The sequence below is a fragment of the Thunnus maccoyii genome, chromosome 12 (assembly GCF_910596095.1).
Source record: "Thunnus maccoyii chromosome 12, fThuMac1.1, whole genome shotgun sequence".
Lineage (NCBI taxonomy): Eukaryota > Metazoa > Chordata > Actinopteri > Scombriformes > Scombridae > Thunnus > Thunnus maccoyii.
The window spans coordinates 18,879,635-18,900,946 of record NC_056544.1 but is presented as its reverse complement, the minus strand read 5'-3'; the positions used below and the strand labels follow the sequence as shown (position 1 = coordinate 18,900,946).

Sequence of the window (21,312 nt, the reverse complement as noted above, 5' to 3'; positions counted from 1 at the left end):
CTTGACTAGAAAGTTTTAAGCATGCTACCTGTTAGTTCTGACAAAAGCCTTTATAAACTAACAAAGGCTAGTAAGACATGGCACAATGAAACTATGAGGGTGAATGTGTGTGAATCTTCAGAGAAAGCAATGCTGATATTTTCTATGTTGCATTGCATTAACCACAAATAATACACATCTAGCTTATGTGGTAAATGTTAGTGGCATCAAGGAAAGTTTATCCAACCAATAAAATGCCAACAGAGTATTTGTTTTTAAATTTTTGGTTTTTTGAATGACAAAGAAAAGTCACAGCCATATTGTATGTGACTGCTGTATGCAGTCATTCTGCCAATAACTCTATGCTAATTACCAAAATACAGTAATGTACCCAGCAATTGAACCCCTAGTCTACACACCTCCTGTCAAGCCAACATTTTGACTAATTCTCCCCTAATTACTGCAGGCCACATTAGATCCAGCGTTCAGTTCAAATATTACTAGTGCTATTTTTAAAAAGTGCTATTTTTACACTAAATTCTTCTTAAACAATGCAATAAATAACCAGAGCAGCTAAAAAAAAAGGATTATCTAATCACCCATCTCTTCACGGCTCTCAATTTGAGTATATTTCACTACCACAAGTGGAGTTGAATCATTCCAACAGTATCATTTTGCATCGGGCTCACTGTGAAATTGATTTCACTAGACTTCAGTTCGTCTGCATAGATTCTAAGTGACCAGGCTTTCAAGTCACTGACAGTCGTAATGAGACAGAAGTCTGCCTGGAAGCTGCAAACAGAGGAACATGAGCCAAACCACTGAAGCAAGATCAATGAAGGAGACAAAATGTCTATCCCCCTGCTGATGTTGTGATTACTTAAAAGCTTTTTTTTTCATGCGCGTAGTATAGCACCTCAGCAGACATCCACTCACTCCCAACCCCTTTGGAAATGTTTGTGAGTGAAGATGCGCTGTAATGAAGTCCCTGTGTTCACACCCACTGACAGAAAATGAGAGATGAAGTGTAAGAGTGATGTGTCATCTCATGTGTCCTTGTTTAAAATGGGATGCTGTTGTATTACAATGGTTTTTATATAAGCCCTTTTACCTTCATTACATAAGCCATGAAGTGCTAGGCTATGGTTGTTTAATTTTTGCATTGTCCTTATGACAGTTCACAAAACTACATTCTTTTTTTTAAATTTCCATTTCACTGTGAAAATCAGTTGCACCTTTTGGGATATAACAGACAGGGGACAAGACTGGAAGCAACACAGCACAGGATGCAGTATAGGACACAAAATGGCCCTCTCTTGCCTTTAAAATATTCAAAATATACAGGTTTCGACAGACTTTAAGAAGATATTCACTTCAAAATCACTTACCATTATTTCACTGTAGAAGTCAAATATTCAGCAGCAGTAGTCTGATGCTCGAGTGTGTTGCCTTTCACTGAGGGTTAGAATGATGTCCAGCAGAGGGCAATAATGGATCAACAGTTTCCTTTTAATGTTCCTCTCAAGCTTTAAAAATTCTGCTCCTTGTTGTTGCTGCCTTCTACCAGCTGTAAGCATTCTCATCTTGTCTCTTTGCTTTTGATATTTACCCCCCAATTCCCCATTTCTACTCTTTCTGGACATTCAGCATGATTGTAATTCAGCTTTTAATTGACTTGTCTGTTTAAAATAGAAGTTAGATTTTACTCCCCTCACAGGGATGTAGAGCGCCGAAACTGAGGTTGGTATAAATACCTGTGTGAGAACGGATCTTTTTAAAGCACACAGGTACAACCACTAAATCCCCTCTATAATTAATTTGAACTTTAGGTGGAGGATTTATTTAAGGCTTAAGATGAGAGGTCTGCATATCTGTGCCTATCGTAACATATCAAATGAAAGCAGTGACTCCTGCCCTCTAGGCAAATGAAATATGCCTTTGCATATATTGTACAGCCCAACTTCAAGCATGCCCCCCTCATCAGCTGGCCTTGAAGTTGAAGCTGGCCGTGAAGTACCGTTATAACCCAACCATGACCCCAAGAAGCAGGGGAGCCAAAACGAAGAGTGTTTGAAAATCTGAGGGCAGGAAGTAACAGATAAACAGTCAACCTTCCAAATGCTATTCAGTCTGACTTTCAAAATTCAAATGATGCAAAACATTTCACAGGTCATGATGCGTCATTTTAATGCAGGTCTAAAATATTTCAAATGAAACTAATCTTTATTCAACAGGCTGTCTGAGATCAGAGGTGTTATTGCGACATGCTGGGTGAACAACTCAGCATCACAGTGTGTGCCGACAACTACAAAGGATATGATATTAATATTGTGAAAATTAAGAGTTTATAACCTGTCCATCACTGTGTGTGCACATCTGGATGTTTGCCTGTGCAAGTGTTTGTGTCTGTGAGTGCATTTAGGCTGCAGACTTATAATCCATTCAGCTCATTGTTGTTTTCCTGCATTTCTCAGCAACCAAGGTGAAAAAGCGTTACAATGCCTGCATCGGCTATACAGTATGTGTTGTTGTAATTAAGATTTCCATTGCTTTGGAATAGATTTGGAAACCTTCCAAAATGTCAAACGTTAGGTCAGGTTAATTTCTACATGCTTGGTGTGTATGATGTGATGCAGAGGCTGGATTACAGTATCATAGATCTGAGCCATGACAGTCTACACACTGAAGACAAACATCATGAATGGAGGATAATCTGCAGCACATGCTAATCCAACTCTCCCCCTCCCTTACTCTCTCAGTGTTTCTAGGTTTTAGCAGAGCTTTAAAGTTCAATCCCACACTGATCTTGCAGTTTATTGCAGTTCAGCTCTGGTTTATTGCACTTCTCATCAGTTTGAAATATGTCTGACTCCCTCAAAGCCGTCGTCAGCTTCTGTCTGTGTGTCAACCATTTTCACGCCAATCTGCCGTCAGTGATGACTAGACAATCTGCATCATATGCTAATCCAATTTGCTGGCAAACCTAAAGAATTGTACAGTGCAGCTGAACAGATGAATTTATTCCAAGCTTGGCAGATTACAACAATTAGACACATGCCTGTGTGCCCACATGCTCATGCGCACACACACACACACACACACACACACACAAGTACAGCATGCATGCACAGTCAAACATAAAAGTGGCGATTTCTCTGATTTGCAGCGGGGATGTTCTCCACAGTGTCCGGAGGATGTGGAGGGGAAATACATAAACAGCAATTTTCTTGATGAAACTGCAGGGGATAATTCTGCTCTCACTGGGAACCCTGATTCACCATCCAGCAATTTGGTACAATCACAAAATAGACACATATCAGATGTTTGTACAGACAAAGACATCACAGGCTGTTTTGCAGAGGTAGTTGTGTTCTTTATGGTCTTTCCTCAGTCTACAGTACATGATTGTACAGAAGAATCGGATTAGTCCAGTCATATCATGCTTTCACAATGAATAAATGAAAATTGCAACAAATTTCTCACATACTGTCATCATGGAAACATTTCTAAAGTGCTGTGCAAAAGGTTTGTAATGTCCTTATGTTTTGTTTCTGCTTTGTTAAGATTTCTTATTAATTTCTGAAGTTATTCATTGTCTGCTTTAGGTTGGTTTTAAAGTTAAAGGATGTTAATTTTAGAAGGAGGGTCTGGTGAAGTTTGTGGATGGGTTAAAAATGGAGCTGAGACAATTAATAATTTATTAGTGGAATCGATAGAAAATTAATCAGCAGCTACTTTGATAATTAATTAATCAAATAAGTAATTTATCAAGCAAAAGTTTAAAAGATTTCTGTATCTAGTTCCAACTTCTTACATGTGATGTCTGTACATATATTTTGTTCAGGGAGTAATTTGAAGACGTCACATTTAGGAAATTGTAATTGACATTTGTCACTATTTTGTGATATTTCATAGACCAAATGATTAATCAAGAAAATAATTGTCATATTAATTGATGATGAAAATAATCATTAGTTACAGCCCTATAGTTAAAATTAGAGTCAGGGTTAATGTACGGGTTAAACAAGTGGTCTAACCATCCCCCACCTACCCGCACCCACATAAACACACTCACAGCCACATCCTTTGCTTGAAATTGTCTGTAATTAATACAGAACTACAACTTCAGTGCGTGACATCTTACTGAAAAAACAAAATAAGGAACAAGTCACTTTTAGAGTGGAAGCATTAAAATTGACACTGCAGCATGTATGTTCTAAATTTTGTACACATTTGAAGTAGAATCACTTGATATTTGTCTTATTCATAACTAATACTGTTGGTTTAGGAACCACTTGGTTAGACTAAGGTCAAAGTTATAGTAACATAACTGGAGATGCAGCAAATATTGTTATTGTTATAATTGAATTTCACCACTGGACTATCTACATAATATGTCACTAAATATCAGAATGATGACTGTCAGGAACATTGAAAGGTCTTGTGCTAATTCAGAACAAAACTGCACCACTCGTTTCGTATGAAGTCATACCCTGAGCTTTGTGATTACTCTACTCTTCAGATGTTATTTGCAATGCATTTAAAAGCTTTAAAGAGGCACTTCACAGACACTGAGGACAGATCCAGTGGCGCTAAACATATGCATGAGTGGTTCTTCACTTACAACATTACGGAAATGGCATCAGAAAACACAAGTGGCAGGCATGATTGATACAAATACCACACGTTGACTATTCACGCAGTGTGGCAGGAAAGACAGTGTTATTGTTATGTAAAACTCCAGCTGTTGTTTCCGAGAGATTTTGTGTCAGGTCCTTGGGTCGGTAATTGGGCTTGTAAAGTACACATGTAAAATTGTGCTGTGATGGAAGAGCTGACCGGAACTTTATTGACAATTACAAAGACAGGACGCCCCCACACATAATGACCCATTTCCACCAACATATACACAAATCATTTAGACTTAACAGTCAGAAAAGAGCGTAAATTGAACAAATGAGTAAATACAATTGACAACAGACATGCAACAACACCAGATTTTGCAAGAACACCAATTCTCATGTGTGACCTGATCACTCTTACTACTATTCGCTTGGAAACGTTGCATTTGTGTCAAATGTTGATTTAGGCAGCAAAGACTGTAAATTCTGCACAATTGGAGGTGACTGAGGGCAAACTTCAGCTGGGGCATTGCACTAAAAAATGGATGAACTGGATAATGAAATAAGATTCTCACTCATGGCACACTGCACTGTTTTTGGCCAGTTTTGTAATTATTATTTTCAGCCACTCACAATGATGTTGGTGGTTACCATTTTTAGACTTAAAAAACACATTAAAAATAAAAGATACACTCATCATATGATTTTGCCTCCCAAATGTCAAAATGAATTGGCCAAGACCTTAATGGACTGTGTCCACCTTGGTCTTATCTATCAGGACGCCCAAATCATGACCATAATGAGCTTATTTTAATGAGTGTCCATCCCCAAGACAAACATACCAAGACACAAAGATGAGAAAATTAAAATGTTAATTATTAAAATTGGCTGTTAAGGCATTACACCACTGAATAATCGTCACATATTCAGAGAGAATATAGGCAGCATTTTACACAGTTTACACAGTGTAACAGCTTGATCATTCTGGGCACTGACGCAATTCTGTGAATATTAGATTTTTTTCCCCTCAGTAGCTCCATAACTGAAAATAGTCCTTCTGAAAATTACTTGGAGTATGATTTGATATCACACTGCTGAACAGTCTTTTCTATTGTAATGGACTGTGTGGCTCATTTTTACAGCTGAAAATCGGGTGTATTGATGAAAGTAATAGAAACCATATTTCAACTACCACTCCGCCTGGACTCACAACTGGCTTTCCTGAAGTACTTTTATCAAGTCCCTGGGCAAACACACAGGATGCCGTATAAAACACAAATAAAATCAAAATATAGAGTTCAAATAAAAGGGGTTTGGAGGCAGATATTACCTGGTCTGATTTGTTCAGCAGGTTGTTTCAAAGAGGCCTTGATGGAGGAACCTTATCATATTTACTTTTACATAATTTCACTTCACTTTACTTTAATGACCACCCAACCAGGGAAAGTGGAATTTCTGATTGGTACAGCACGGTGCAGTATAAATAGGCTCAATTGACAGTGTTGGCAAGATCATACAGATATCAATATAACATTTTGTTTTCATAATATTCACCTCTAGAATAGGATGGTCAGAATTCCACTGTCCAAGGTTCATCAGCTCATAAAGGCATTGAACTGTGGTGGTATTGTAGGATGCAAGTTTAAAACATACTCAGAGGTCCACTTAATAAATTTCCAATGCATCAAAGGTCGAGTAAGGGTGCATTACATGATAATATTTCATTACAAAAACTCCAGAACTTTGTACATGAACAGTATTTCTGTATTAATGGGAGACGTGACATCTTCTTTGTGTAGCTGAGTCCTTAAACTTGAGCATAAAAAGGTGTGATGGTCAGGTGGAGACACTGGTGAAAGTGTTCATTAATGAGTCTACTGCAGTAGGAGTTCTTCAATGCATTCATTCTTGAAATTGTTTAATTTTACAATGATTCTGCTGGAGCGTTGATATCATAACTTCAACTGGTTCAGTTTTGTGGTTCTTACCCCCGTGTTTTTGACTAGCTTTGCTCAAAAAAGGCATGTTTGGAGTTGTAGTTGGTGTCGTTTTGTGTCCCCACTCTTCATTGTGGCCGCTGTTTCACTGCAAATCAAGCACAATGGTCTCATACTTCACTCGAGCAAAATGAAAACCTCTTTCTCAGTACATTCATGCTTCAGTGCATGTTTTTCACTGTCAACCTTTCTTTTTTTGTATCCGCTAGTTTTGAACTCCTACATCCCACAACAACTGTGGCAAGTAGCGGATGGCTGAATGATGACAGACCAGACAGGTGAGGTTAACATGCTGATGTTCAGGTGGTAATGTTTACTGTGTTCACCATTTTAGTTGAGTTTTAGCATGCTGACATTTTCTAATTAGAGTAAGAACAAAGTACAGTTGAGGCTGATAGGAATGTCATTAGCTCAAAACAACAAATGTCTAACCTATAGTGGAGGTAGAGGAAAGAAATCTGAACAGAATAACAATGGGTTATTTAACATTAGAACATATTCAGCACAAATAGGTTATGCTATACACATGAAAAAGAATGAGTGGCAGCACTATGATTAAAAGTATTGTGATGAATATGAATAACCCTGTTGTGACTCCGGGCCGTAAAGAATTTCTTTCCAAACAGCTTATGCATAATTCCAGAAAGTACAGCAACAACAATGTAATAAGGTAAATTATTGAATCTACTCACTCGCTCACATTTTGTGTCCTGTTGTAACTCAAGTGGAATGCTTGCAGCCACAAAGCGCAGCTAATCAACTTATTGTCTCCTGAAGTGTGCTGCACCGGGTGCTCTGTCATCTCCCAGCTGAGCCAGTGATTTCTGCCCCAATCAAACACAGACCTGCCTGGAAGAGAGAGATAAACATCCAGAATATAGAAACACTTGAAAAAGTGGCTGAACTGCAGCTTTTGAACGCTGCTATGTAGCAAATAAAGCTGCATCATATGAAAGCAAATTAACAGAGATGTTCTGGAGTCACAGAGGCTCGGCCAGATCAGTGGACCTCAGTCTCATGGGTGTTGTCGACAGACCGCAGTCTTCAGATGATTGATCATTTGTCAAAATGTTGATTGCTCGACATAAGTTCTGATTATCACACAATGGAAACATGCAAAGTGATTATGTGCGGTCGGAGGTGATTGCCCCTCAGTGATCTCTTGGAAAGGGAGATAATTAAATGGATCATAAACTAGCATCTAATAAAAGATGCACTCTCTCAAGAGATTATGATGACAATGGATTTGTAATTGCTTGACACAAGCCAATCTTTCATTCATAAATCCACAATTCTCCTTTCAGCTGCTGCAGGTTTTAAAGTGAATCCAACACATTTCAATAGTATCATAAGTGACACAAAGCTGGACAGTTCAAAGAAGAAAAAAAACTGCCTTTATTGCTAGAATGAAAAAGACAGCAAGAGTAGGATCAAAGGCAGCAGTTCCAGAAAATAGATGTGTGCTGAATAACGAGTCAGTCACAGTATTAATATCCCAATGTGGAATATGGTACATGTGGAAGTCAAGGCAGCACACAAAGATAAGTTTTGTTATGAACCGAGAAAAAAAGACTTTGTTTCAAATAGGCCGCTGTGTATCCTTCCATTCATCTATTGTTTCACAAATTATGGATTTCCCAGTCCACAGAGGAACATGAAATCCTTCAACCGAAGTTAAGAATATCACTAACACCGGAGGTGGCTTTTCCTCCTTCCCCGCCACACAGGGAAACTCAGCCACATTCTTCATCTGACTGCAGAACTTTTGAAGAGCAGCTTCCAATTAGCTGAAGGATTAGAGCATTAGCATGAATCTGTACATAAATTTAGTATCTACGGCGATGACAAATTTGTTGAGGGATAAATTGTAACAGGCCTGAAGTCTTTGTCTTCCCTTATAACGAAATTTAATAATACCATCAGTCATCATATAATAGAAAATACATTTACATCTCCAAACTGATATTAGCTGATATTCTTGAACTGATATTGTTGCAATTTAACAATAAATAGAACAGCTAATAAAAAACAGAATCTATTATACGAGAGCTTAAGTTAATAAATATGACAACAGTGTATCATGGAACTGTCTTTAATGTGGGATTATAGAATCATTGATCCATACTATCCTGTCATAAAAAGATCTGGTTTGGCATTGAGAAATTGTTATCAGAGATATGGGGATGACACTTAATTTTAATCCTGTCTGTGTATTTCAAGACATACTATAGTATAGTAAGGTATCTAAGAAGTTGGATTATTCTTTTTTTTTATCAATAATATTTAAAAAACTTATACTTACACATTTAAGACTTGTTCCCTCCAGTATTACAACACAGGAAGAGGAAACGAGTGCCCTTTGAATACAGAAAAGATATAGGATATAGGATAGGATGGTAATAATAAACCCAGAGTCTATTTAGTTTCCACTGGTTGAGGACATAAGAATCTACAGTACTTAAAAGATACTAACTGAACATAAGATACAGAATTCCTGATATCAGCACTACCCTCAGTGTTTTGGGTATCACGGTGGATAGTGAAGACTGCTGCTCCCACTATTGCTGCCCCTGTGGCACAGTGCATCGATGGAGCTTAAATGACCTTGTTCTGGATCATTTCCACCATCACTGCAACCCATAAAGTCTTATCAAGGCTTGTTAGCATATTAATTAGCGATGAAGCTGATAGGAAAGTGAAAAAGCCCAGGTTCTGAGCTGTTTCCTCTGGGGTTTGAATGCATTTTCACTTTTTCTTTGGTAATATCTTTCCATCTGCTTAGATATAATCTCTATGGCTACATTCACACTGCAAGCCTTAGTGCTCAATTCAGATTTATTGCTCAGATCTTTATCCATTTTTTTGTTTGGCTGTTTACATTATTATTTTTTTTAATGTGACCAATATCAGATTCCAGTGTGAACTGGTCATGGTCCTGAAATCAAGATTTATGGTTTCATTTATAAGTTGATGTGCAATAGAAGCCAGCAAATTTGCTCGCTCTTTGTGGAGCAATGGCTGCTACTTCTGTATGGAGGTGCGTGTGGATACGGTTACAATATGACCCCTCAAGTTTTGCTTGTACAGAGGTGTCACCCTAAATACTTATGAGGTCTAACACCTCACTGTCCCTCCACTGACAACCTCCATCACAGATGTTTTCCATATTTGTATTCACTGAGTGACTCCTTCCAATGCAGAATTGTGTCAATCTAGAGTGACGTAAAGGTCACATGAATAATTATTATTATATATATATATATATGACTGTTCAGATTGAGGTCGTATTGCAAAAAATCAGACCTGTATCTGATGTAGGACCACATATGAAAGTGGCCCAAATCAGAATTGAAAAGATCTGATTCCATGTGACTTGTGCTGTTCACACTGTTATGAAATAAAAACAGATCTGTGTCACATATGTGCAAAAAATCAGATTTGGGCCACTTTTGCCTGCAGACTGAATGTAGCCTATAGGTGTTCACATGGTAGCGTGACCTATAGGACCAGTGTTTATACATGATGAGTCGATTATTAGAGAGAACTTCACTCTGCTAAACCGCCTGGATCTTTATCTGGTCTCTGGGTATGACAATAAAACGACAAGGGTGGTAATGAGCTGGTTGCATAAAAAAATCAGATAGACAAACATACAGGATTGTAACAGTTCCACCAGTTGCCCACAGTTGAACATCTCATTTACTGCCCTTTTTATTCCTCATCTTCATACATTTTATAAGAAGTGCATTTTGTTGCATGTCAAAACCACCTCTCTTAATATACAGGTCCTGCTGAATGGCATGCTGGCCTCCATGTGACTTAACACCTGCCAGAGCTTGAAAACTGCATTGCAAACAGCTTGGAAACAAAAGAAAATGCTAACCTCTGCAGCAGCATCTCACTGAATCCATTGTGCTGTCACTAAGCATCTAGATAGAGGGCAATGGAAAGTTAATCTGAGGGCACATGTACAACAAGTCTATTCAAAGAGGTTTAGTCCACCCTTTGAGCCTTTATCTTTTCCCATTTTCTTTCCTTTGGGTGGCTGGGGAGATCAATGCCAATCGAAGTCGACTGTGTACCAAGAAACTCCATCAAGCTGAGTGACAATGTGTGTCTCAGTGCTGACAGTCCTGAAATACTGTCCAGTGTGTTTGAAGTGAGAACTATCTGCTACTGAAGTCTCTAACCTGACAGAGTGACAGGTTACCAAACTCCAGCAGGGCTACTTGTGAGTTCTGTTCTGAAACCAAATGCAAATGCAAAATAATCTTTAATTTACAATCTATTTTCTGTGATTCAAATAAAAGATAATGAGCTGCATCCTCTATTTGACACTATAGAACATTTACTCAGAAAATGTATGCATGTTTTTCCTTAATTTTTTATAGAAGCGGCCGGTTTCTGAAAGTTTTTATTTTGCTCCAAGTTTGTTTATCAAGCACTGAAAATGAGTAATAACCTCCTGGCAAATACCCAAAGCTCTGCGCAAAATTAGTGGTATAAAGTAATGTCTGCTGCTCCTGTGTCTGCCTCAGGTTTAGCCCACATGACTAACCTTGACATAATTTAATTCAGAAAATGAATCTGATTGACATGTTGTCTCTTCGAGGCGCAAGAGCTGATTAGTAAGTCACTTGTGACAGCTGTATGCCACAATTATGGATTTAGCATATATAAATATAAGCTCTTAATTGAATTGCTGATGTGAGACACTTACCTGCATGCAAAATACGGTCTAGAGATTTCAAGGGCAATGCTCATGAATGCATCAAATGAATACAAATTATTCACGCTCTTACACATACAACTAAACAGCTGACAAGATGAATCTTGTTTAAAATATCAATCGACATCCATCCAATCCTTATGGGGCAAATCAAACATACCGTGATCACTATTAAAGCTGCACATGTGCAAAATGTCATAAGATATATCTCTCAAGTGGAATTAACTCCCTCTAAACTGGTAACATGACAGGGTGCACAGTTATCCCTTAATAGGGGTGATGGAGGTAATCAGTAGAACATCAGAATGGCTCTCTCACTCTCCATTCACCAAAACCATCAGAGAAAAAGGTAAAACTAAATGAATGTAGGTGGATCAATACATAATATACCACATAGTTCAATTACATGCACAATGCAACCTGATTACTGAGAATATACAGTTTGATTAAAGCTTTTACATGGTTTCTAGTGAGCAACTTTTCCCAGAGTTGATGTGGTCTGTTTGTCCAGATTCCCTTTACTGGTGTTTGTTGTGTCTGTGTTGATCTTGTTCTGTTGTCTCCATATTTTTTTCTTGCAATTACTTGTAGCACTGCTGTGCGATCCTTCTATTGTTTTGCTTTTACTTTACTGCCACTTGTCTCCTTGTCAGGAAATCCCAGAAAAGAAAAGTAAATTAGAGGAGACAGAAGTAAACAGAACTGGGACAGTTGTTTGCTGACGCCTTCCTACAAGTCCATGTTCATTACAGATGAAATGTCCCTATTATAAACTGTAGTCAAATAGCAAAATGGTTCTCAAATTTGCTCATTTTCTGTGAAATAGCATAAAACAGCAGGCAAACTGAGTCAGTAAAGAGACTGAGGAAAAAACTGTATTTAGAATGTGAAATTGGCTTTTTTTTATATCATAAATGTTCTCATGCTTCTGTAAGTCCAACATTTTTGCTTGGGTAGAGCAGGTGTTGAGAGAGAAAGATTACAGTTAGGAATACAAATGGGAAAAGGTGAATAAAAAAAGAAAGTCTAATGTGTCTAATTCAAACAGTCTTACTAATGATATCATTATGTGGCCAGGCAACAAAAAGAGATGGTGCTGTGTGGTGTAATGATACTGACAACAAGTTAAATTTGGAAATTTTCCCAGAGTGTTGGTCAAAGATGTAACAGCACTGACAAATGAAAGGAGCAATTGGGCAGCCTGTGTTCTTTAATTAAAAGTAAGGATGTCTTCTTCTTCTTCTGTGTTGCTGTGATTGGTTTAACACTGATGATAAATCGTGTCTGAGAGCAGAAGCAGAAGCGGAGTGCTATATCCCATGAATCAAGATGTGTTGCTTGCGGTTCATGGTATCTGGAAACCAGGCTGCATCAGTGCCACTTACACCACACTTCACTCATGGGCAATATGATGTTGGGTCTAAGGTCCTCTGAGTAAGATATGGTATAACACTTGCCTCAGTAAACAGAAAATGCTCACAAATGAAGCGAAGTCAGTGAGCCAGTTCATGCAGCCTGACTTGCAGCTGCTTCCCTCACATTGAATACTCCTCTCACTGCAACATGTATCCAATGTACCCTTTCAGTCATGGTGGTGTACTTAAGCCGGCAGGTAGAGGATCAATTGACCGATGGAGACAGTTGAAAGTATTAGTAGGCTAGTTTTTGGTAGCTTTCCTAGCTTGTCTTGTACTATAACATGTGATGAACAGTCAAGAAGAACGAAACTTGTAAATGGGTAAAACTCCCAGTAAAGTTTTTCAAGGAACTTTTGGTTGTTTAGTTTAGTTTAAGTTTGGACAATTTGTGTTTGGAATGATTCAAAACATTTACTAATGTTTATGTTGTGGAGGCAGTGCTTTTGAAACACTATATGAACAGAATCATCAGCACTGGCACCTGTAGCTGAACTGGATTTAATGTCTGTATAACCTCATGAAAGACATTATACACCAATCAGCATATGATCGACAGTAATGTAGCCTAAACACCAAACCTCACATTGAATCCATTAGTTGAAATAGTACAGTGTAAAAGTAAGTATAAGCTTACATTTGTTTATATTCAGTCTTAACATATAAAGCAAATAGTAACCATAGTTGTCAGATAGATGTAGTGAAGTGAAAAGTGGAGTAGAAGTATAAATGAGCATAAAATGGAAAGTACAAAGACTTCAAAATTGTATCTTTGTAGAGTACTTAAGAATGTTTTTAGTTACTTTTCACCACTGATTATGTATCCAGATGAAGCTGAAGCTCAGAGACTATAAGAACTGTTTCCCATTTAATCTCATTCCCTCAAAATGTACAAGGTCAGCATCATTCAACAAAGAGCCATTTAAACTTTGTCCGACTTGAAAAATTAAATCTGCACTCATCATTTTCTGCAGGGATCCTTCTGAATTGTTAGTGCTCTCGTTGAATTTTTCACATTAAAAATCAATTTTTCTCTCTCTTTTTTTTAATTGAAACACTACTTTACATCTGGTTCTGTCCATGAGCCAGACCTCAAGCGCTGCAGGGTGTGTTTATCCCAAAGACGGCACTTAATGTATTTTTTTCATATTCATCTGTGCTGTAATTGTTATGTTTCTGTTCTTTCGATTACATTTATACATTTACATTATATGCTCATACCCATTGGATTTGTCACCTGAATTATGCTCTTTACTCCTCCTTTCCTCCATTCTTAATTCTATTATATTTGTTGCAGTATCTTAGTGCTCCATCAATCCAGTATCCCCACAGGGAACATTAATAATGCAGTGATTCTTTTCAATTTGTGAATCCAGGAGTTGAATGCGCACACACTAATTTCAGCCATACGTCGCTGTAGTTACTGTGCTGTACATGCCATCCATTATCAGGGCCTGCTTTAGTCTGCCCACAGAAACAGAGGAATACCAAGTATTTGACACAAACAACAAAATGGAGGCAAGGTGGAGGAAGGGCACTAATTGCAAGACAGGAGAAGGAAGAATTAGAATTACAGGTTGCCACTGTCTTGTGTGTACTTCTGTGCATGCATGCATGGTTGAATTGCAGAGGCAGAGTTTCTGGTGAGACATGCAGTAATATCCAGATTAATGTCAGTGCCTCTGAGGCATCTGTTGCCACGGCTGCATGCCGGGGATTAAAACTGGATATTAGAGGAGGTGGACTGGTGAAACAGAAACATTGAAAAGAGCCTTTGACAAATGAGAGAAGATGGCAGTGTAAGGGCATGAATTACATAAATTAAGGATTTAGAATGAAGCACAAAGACAAAGACAAACATTTCACAGTCAGGGATAGAGGTCTATCAATAGACTCCAGACAAAAAGGAATTAGAAAGCCTGTATGATAGAATCCCAATTAACATTTTTTCCCTTTTGCTTTTGAGGATGGTCTTTGTAAGCTTTATAAAAAGATCTTAAATGAATTCAAAGTGGCTGATGTGGAGCTGCGGGTGCAAATTGAGCATCTCTCTCTTTGCTGCTCCTCCAAACTCTCTGTGGGGACTTCACTCTCTTCTCGGAGGAAAGCTGCGGAAGTCATTGTTAGAATAATACCAGAATAACACCTGCTGATCCACAAGTCTCTCGCAGATCCTTCTGAAGTGTATTTGTGAACTATCAAACTGTTGTTCAACTCTCTAACAGGCAAAGTGACATTCAATTACTGACCCTTTTGAATCACTTCTTCAAGCTTCACTCAAGGAGAAGTGGCATTTGAAACAGGTGCTGAGATAGATTAGAGGGATGACGACTGAGTGTTAATGGACCATAGCTCTGTTTTAGATCAACCAAGTAGGGAGAAGGCAGGAAGACAGACAATTTTAAGTATAAGAGTGACATTCAATTGACGTCCAGGGAAAAGAGAAGAATTTCATGGATGACAAAGCCAAGTGGAGGTGTTGTTAGGGGAGATACTCAGTGCTCAGCCTCATTTAAACTATGACCAAAAGCAGCGTAGCATCTAATTCTTGTAGACAAGGTAGTGGAGGTAAATGAAAAGGCACTTAATTATAGATTGCGGTAGGTGACCCTTGTGAGGTGAACAACCACCAGAATATACAATATACACAGTAATATAAATATTGGTTACCAGGTTGCTAGGTAGTGCTGTCCAACTCTGGTGTAAAGGAGGCGATTACCAGTTTGGAAAACCTGAAATCACGTTTTCGGTACATTTTCATTTACTCATGCAGTACACGTGCTCCTTAGCTCACTACTGTGCTGTAGGGGTAGTGGTGCACACTGCTGTATGAGCTGCCAACCCTAAGGGTGTTTTCAAACCAGTCCGTTTGAATCAAACTCTAGTTCTTTTTCCCTCTTGGTGCAATTTCCTTGGGCAGATCTGAACACAGCAATCGTATCTGTGGATCAAAACAACCGCACCAAGACGCTTTGAGGATGTGGTCCTGGTCTGGTCATAAAATACATTCTGGAGCGGTTTGTTTGCAGTGGGAATGATCGAACCTCAGTCTGATCCAACTACTAGGAGTACTCTGCAAGTCTGAGCTAAACTGCTCCTTACATACATATCAGCTGTTGCTAGCAATTAGCCAAAGAATGAGGTCCGACTTGGACTAGCACAACAAGGAACGCTGCATTTGCATCTTGCTCCCGCCCCAGACACAATTAACTACCAAGTGGAGTGAATGTTCTCATGTGGCTTTTTGTGGTGCATTTTCGTTTGCTTGAGTTTTTTCTGTGTATATAAAAACAAAAAAAAAAGCAACAAGTTCACCAACTCATCCACTGATTCAGACCAGAATGTATGAACTATAGGTTTGAAAACACCCTAAGAGAATATGAGGTTGAAATAAGTGGTGAGACTGAACCAAACAATAAACCAAACAATGAGCTGAAAGACACAAAAACGTTCTGTGAGTTTATCACGATGTGCACCCTTTCACATTTAATCCATTGTAAAAATAAAAAAACTATTGATTAGAGCAGCTTTGATGTTTCATGATGTTAAAAGGCTATTTTAGATGCATTTACATCCCTACAAGATTAAGATTGTCTGAGGAAATCTGGATTTTCCTTCATGATTTTTAAAAAAGCATTTAAGTATTTGTATTGGTTTTCAAACAACCTTAACAGTTGATAACTTTAAACTCTTAGTGTAGATGCTGAGGGGGAAACATAATACAAATTCAATGGTGAATACAGTAAACTGAGTTTAGGTGAGATTATTCCTTATTTACTCTCTGTAGATGGATTGTCCATCCAACACAACAGTTCATCAACTTGTCGTTGTTGATGAATTGTTAATAACATAATAGACTCATATTCTTTGTAAGATTTACAATTAAGCTTTAGCCACTGTTACAATCCATTACATACCTCCTTATATTACAGATATGTTTATCATGTGTCACTTGTCTGGACTGTAACATAACCCACTGTATAAACTATCACAAGGCAGGAATGGATTTCAAACCATTTATGAGTAATTCATGTCTAAAAAGCATTTTCCACTAATCTCTGTGACTCGAATATGAGCTGACGGTGACATTCAGCATATATGGCATTTGGCACATTCACAAAGCCCATTTGAGGTCCATGATATCATGGAGATTAATCTGTGTGGAAAATAGAGTCCATTTGCCCAAATTAAATTCCAATTATAATAATAACTCTTCATCATTCATCATTTACACACACACACACACACAAACACACACACACACAAGCTTTTAAACTCATTTATTGCCATTACATCATTAAAGAAACACTGTTTAAATTTGGATTTGCACAACATTATTGGACTGCTTTTCATGCTGTTGAATATTAATAGAGTCAGATTACAGATTAAATTTAACTCAGAATGAAAAAAAGAGTGTAAGAGTGTACAACTGCAGGTTAATGGAGGATTTGTTGCAAATAACCATTAAAATGTGACAGTTCATAGGTTAGGTAAAGCCTGGGAGATAAACTTCTTACTGCATACAGGAGGGAGAATGATTATGAAATGATTCATGAATGCTTCTTTTCATATTACATAACAAAGTGCAATTTGGCTGAACTGAGATGTATATTCTTGCTTATCAGTGGTTCCACCTCTCATTGTTTTGTGGGCGTTTAGGTAAGGATTTCCTCCATCAGGGTGTAATATATACTCTATACTGTGTAAAAAAGCACGAGGGAAAAGCTTTGTGATTGCATCACGTAGACAAGAAAGAACAGGAAATTAAAGTGTAAAGCTAACTCTACACAGAAAGCAACTGTGTAGTTGGCATCAACATACATTCATCACACTGATCCATATCTGAAAAATAGCTGAGATATATTGATTGTAAAAATACCTTATCAGTCATGTTATGATCCAGCAGATGCAGTTAAAGCAGTTCTGTAGAAAAAACAACAACAACAAAAAAAGCATAAGAACATTTTCTCGCCTTCAAGCCTGAAATCTCTTGAGTTCTCTTGGAAAGCTCTGCTATCCAAAATGCAAAATTTTATTTACCAGTTGGCTGTACTGGCCTCTCACAGGTGCACACACTAGGTGCTAAATTGTTCAATTATGAATCAGAGCAGAGGGCCAAAGGTATCTCTCCCGTCTTGGAGATGAATCAATGGTAATATTTCAGTGAGAGGTAAGAGGGGGAGGATGGATAGAAGGAAGACGAAGAGCATTCTGGGTTGTATCAATCATGCCAGGTAATATTGCCTCTGCTGTTTTGCCAGACACAACACCGCCTGTAAAGTTGAAGAAAACAAAATCCTGAAATTAGCATCATCTTGATAACAGAAAATGTAAAAGGTATTAGAAAGGTTTTATTAGAAGAAAGATTTATACATATAATGTCATGTCATGTGTCTCCACACAAATGCAAAATTCAGGTTTTAGATGAAGAGACTGGTGGAGTTTCACATTTGTCTGCATTGTGTGTCATAAAGCAGAAACAGCACAAGATTAACAGACAGAGAAGCAATCAAGGAAGCTGCCTAGTGCCCTGCTATTCAACCAACCTTTTCTCACTTCAATTTAAAACAATGCTGAGTGATATTCCTTTTCTGTTTTGAGAGTTCTTAGTGCACCATATAATTCACATTGATCTGATACAACAATACACTATTACAATATTGTCCAGAGATTGTTTGGTGTTGATTGGCAGATGCAGATTTGGTGATGTGGTCCAAAAACCTGCCAAGTGTGAAGTAGATCAGATGAATGGTTCTCGAGATATGCAAAGGACAAACATACAAACATACATACATACATACAGACAGACAGACAGAGGTTCCTTGCTTTAGCAGATAGACTAGTTCATTTTGCTTGGACAAAATACAGCTGAACAAAGATCCATGCTTCAAATTTTTATTGAGCTTTAGTCATGCAGTATCTAAAGTCCAGGTGGACTCTTATTTGTTGCAGCCATCCCAGTTGCAGCAGCTGACCTGCAGACCCTGAGTGATTCCCAGCTTCAGGCACTCAACCATCTTGAAGCAGGACTTGTGGAAGGTGTTCTCTACAGAGAGAGAAAGGACAATTGATGAAAGTGTAAATGGCAATTTATTCTTGCATTTCCTTTTTTTGGTATATATGTACATGTCAGGGTGTTTTATTGGCCCAAACGTCTCTTAGAGGAGGTCATACTGGGTTTTCTTCAATGATCCTCATGAAAAGCTGAATCATGAGCTTTAATTTGACTTTTCTGTTCATAAGTTTGAAATAGAGACACACTTTTTGTGATTTTCTGTTATTTTTATCCTGTTATGATGTCAGATGTTAAACATGGTCAAAGTTCCAAAACGTGTGTAGATATGCTCCCTGCAAGTCAAAAGTCAAAAGTTTCTTCTAACCATGATATGTGAAAACTGTGTGAAATGAAATTAGATTGTAATGTTAGTTGTTTTGTCTTTTGATTTGACTGGTTATGACTGACAAGGGGCAGGTCTTGGTGAGGATGACAGTAGGACCACAGTACTCACCAGCGGGGGCAGGGTAGGTAATTTTGGCGCAGGCGTTCAACTCTGGAGGACAGGTCACCGTCGTCTCCACACAGTCTACACTGTCGGGAGCCTCACGGACACAGTTCTGACACAACAGGGCCTCACCTATCATACGTGGAGACAAACAGGACTTAGATCATATTGCTTTGATCAAATCCAATGATGTGGAATCAATTCAAATTCAAATATTGAAGTTCAAATACGTTAAGATTAAAATCAGATGCTCATGCACACATTTGATTTGTATTTACCGTAGGTGGCGGCCAGCAGGAGCAGGAGAGCAAAAGCAAAGACCTTCATCTTCTTTTTTTCTTCTGAAGTCTGCAGGAGTAATAAATAGCGGAATGAAGTTACACCTTGAGACTACCATCCAAAGTCTATCTGTAGTATTTCATTTATTTTATGTATATATTCATAGTCAACAGTGTGAGAGACACTTACCAACTGAACCTGAGCAGGTTACTGTGTACCTCCTCTCTGCCTCCTCACTGCTTTTATACCACTTAATCTGCCTGGCACATCGCTGATAAAGGTCACAGCTGTGGGAAAGGACCCATATTGTGGAAATTTCTGTACCCAGTACAGAGACGTCAAACATGGGAAATCCTGTACAGTTTTCATGTATAATTTATGTCCTCCCAAATGACCTGAATCTGAAAGTTTTCTAAAAAGTGTAATTTTTAATAATGTCTAAACTGAAAACTTCTTTCTCTCAGTAGCATTATAATGTTCAGTATAACTTTATATAAGTTCCCAGTTAATCAGGTTTGGAGATATCTTTAGTACATACATTTATACATAAGTTGTTGCTCCTCTCAAAACAAAAGACAAAAATAAAGACGTATTCCGTTACAGTTATAACATACAGTACCAGTCAAAAGTTTGGACACACCTTCCTATTCCCTTGAATGAGAAAGTGTGTCCAAATGTTTGACTGGTACTGTATATTCAGACATTATTGCCTTTCAGTAAACACATTTATTGAATTGAATGGTTTGGACACACATCAGTCATGGGGAAAAGATTTGAATGTTACATTTACAGATAATAAAAGGTCCAACTTAAAGAAAATGGTATCAAGGGTCATAAACACTTGACTTATTCATATTCAAATAATTAACCAGTTCTACTGGACCCTGTCTTAAGACTCAAACCCCAAATACTGGTGGACTGATACATAAACCTAACATGTATGGAAAGAAATTGAGGTTCTTAAATGTAACACGTTCAGATCCTAAATATTTTGTAACTTGATATCTGAATTGACAGAAACCTCCTTTATGACCACACATTTTTTTCCCCTAATGCTGATTGCTGTTAGTGAACACATGATAGATAAATGTGGTGTTAAATGTAAAAATTCCCACCCCCAGTTGGCACTGCCATAGTGTTATGTTGAGCAACGTGGCATTTAGATTAGAAAAAAGTGTCAGCAGTGTTTGTTCCCATGCATCAGCCTACGGAAAAATGAGATTGGCTGAACTGAGTAAATAGATGAATGAAGTGAAACAACTATGTTTTTCCAGGAATTGTAAAAGCCAAACATGCAGCTTCAAAGTGATTTCACTACTTCTAATACTGCTTACTGGTACTGCTATTACCAACTAACAAATCTATAGTTATAGTTAAGCCCCCCTGCATCGCATTAGAAAAAGCAATTGCACATGTGCTTTTTTTATAAGGAACTTCAATTCACATATAAAAATATTTGAGAAAAAACATGATAAACTCATATAGGAACAAGTTTTTCAGAAATTCAGACATATGAAAACATGAATTTCACATAATTATTTTTATTTATCTGTGTATTTATTTGTTGTAAGGTTGTTTTTCAGCATTTCCCTGAGATTTAAACAAGACTGAGCCACCTGGCAAACCCTTTGTGTGTTATTTACATGAGTATTTACATAAATAAGACCCTAAAGCAACCGGATATAATAAAATTCTGTCCCACTCCGCTAAAAGAATCCAGTATCACCCAAATACAAGACTGTACATTTCTCAAGAACCGCATATGTATGTATCAATTGACAAACGTAT

The 21,312-nt window shown here is 37.8% G+C and overlaps 1 protein-coding gene and 1 long non-coding RNA gene across 2 annotated transcripts; one reads left to right on the top strand and one right to left on the bottom strand.

Annotated features, from left to right (window-relative positions):
* The first annotated feature begins 1,524 nt into the window (after window positions 1–1,524).
* LOC121909337 lies at window positions 1,525–18,844 on the top strand. Its single transcript, XR_006099413.1, has 3 exons — window positions 1,525–1,548; window positions 6,808–6,876; window positions 18,695–18,844. It is a non-coding gene; the product is annotated as an uncharacterized LOC121909337 (long non-coding RNA).
* LOC121909336 (CD59B glycoprotein-like) lies at window positions 18,682–19,866 on the bottom strand. Its single transcript, XM_042429840.1, has 4 exons — window positions 19,714–19,866; window positions 19,524–19,593; window positions 19,252–19,377; window positions 18,682–18,788 (listed from the first exon to the last, which is right to left on the bottom strand). The coding sequence occupies exons 2-4, from the start codon at window positions 19,570–19,572 to the stop codon at window positions 18,682–18,684; spliced, it is 282 nt and encodes a 93-aa protein (XP_042285774.1). The 5' UTR covers window positions 19,573–19,593; window positions 19,714–19,866.
* Window positions 19,867–21,312: the final 1,446 nt, after the last annotated feature.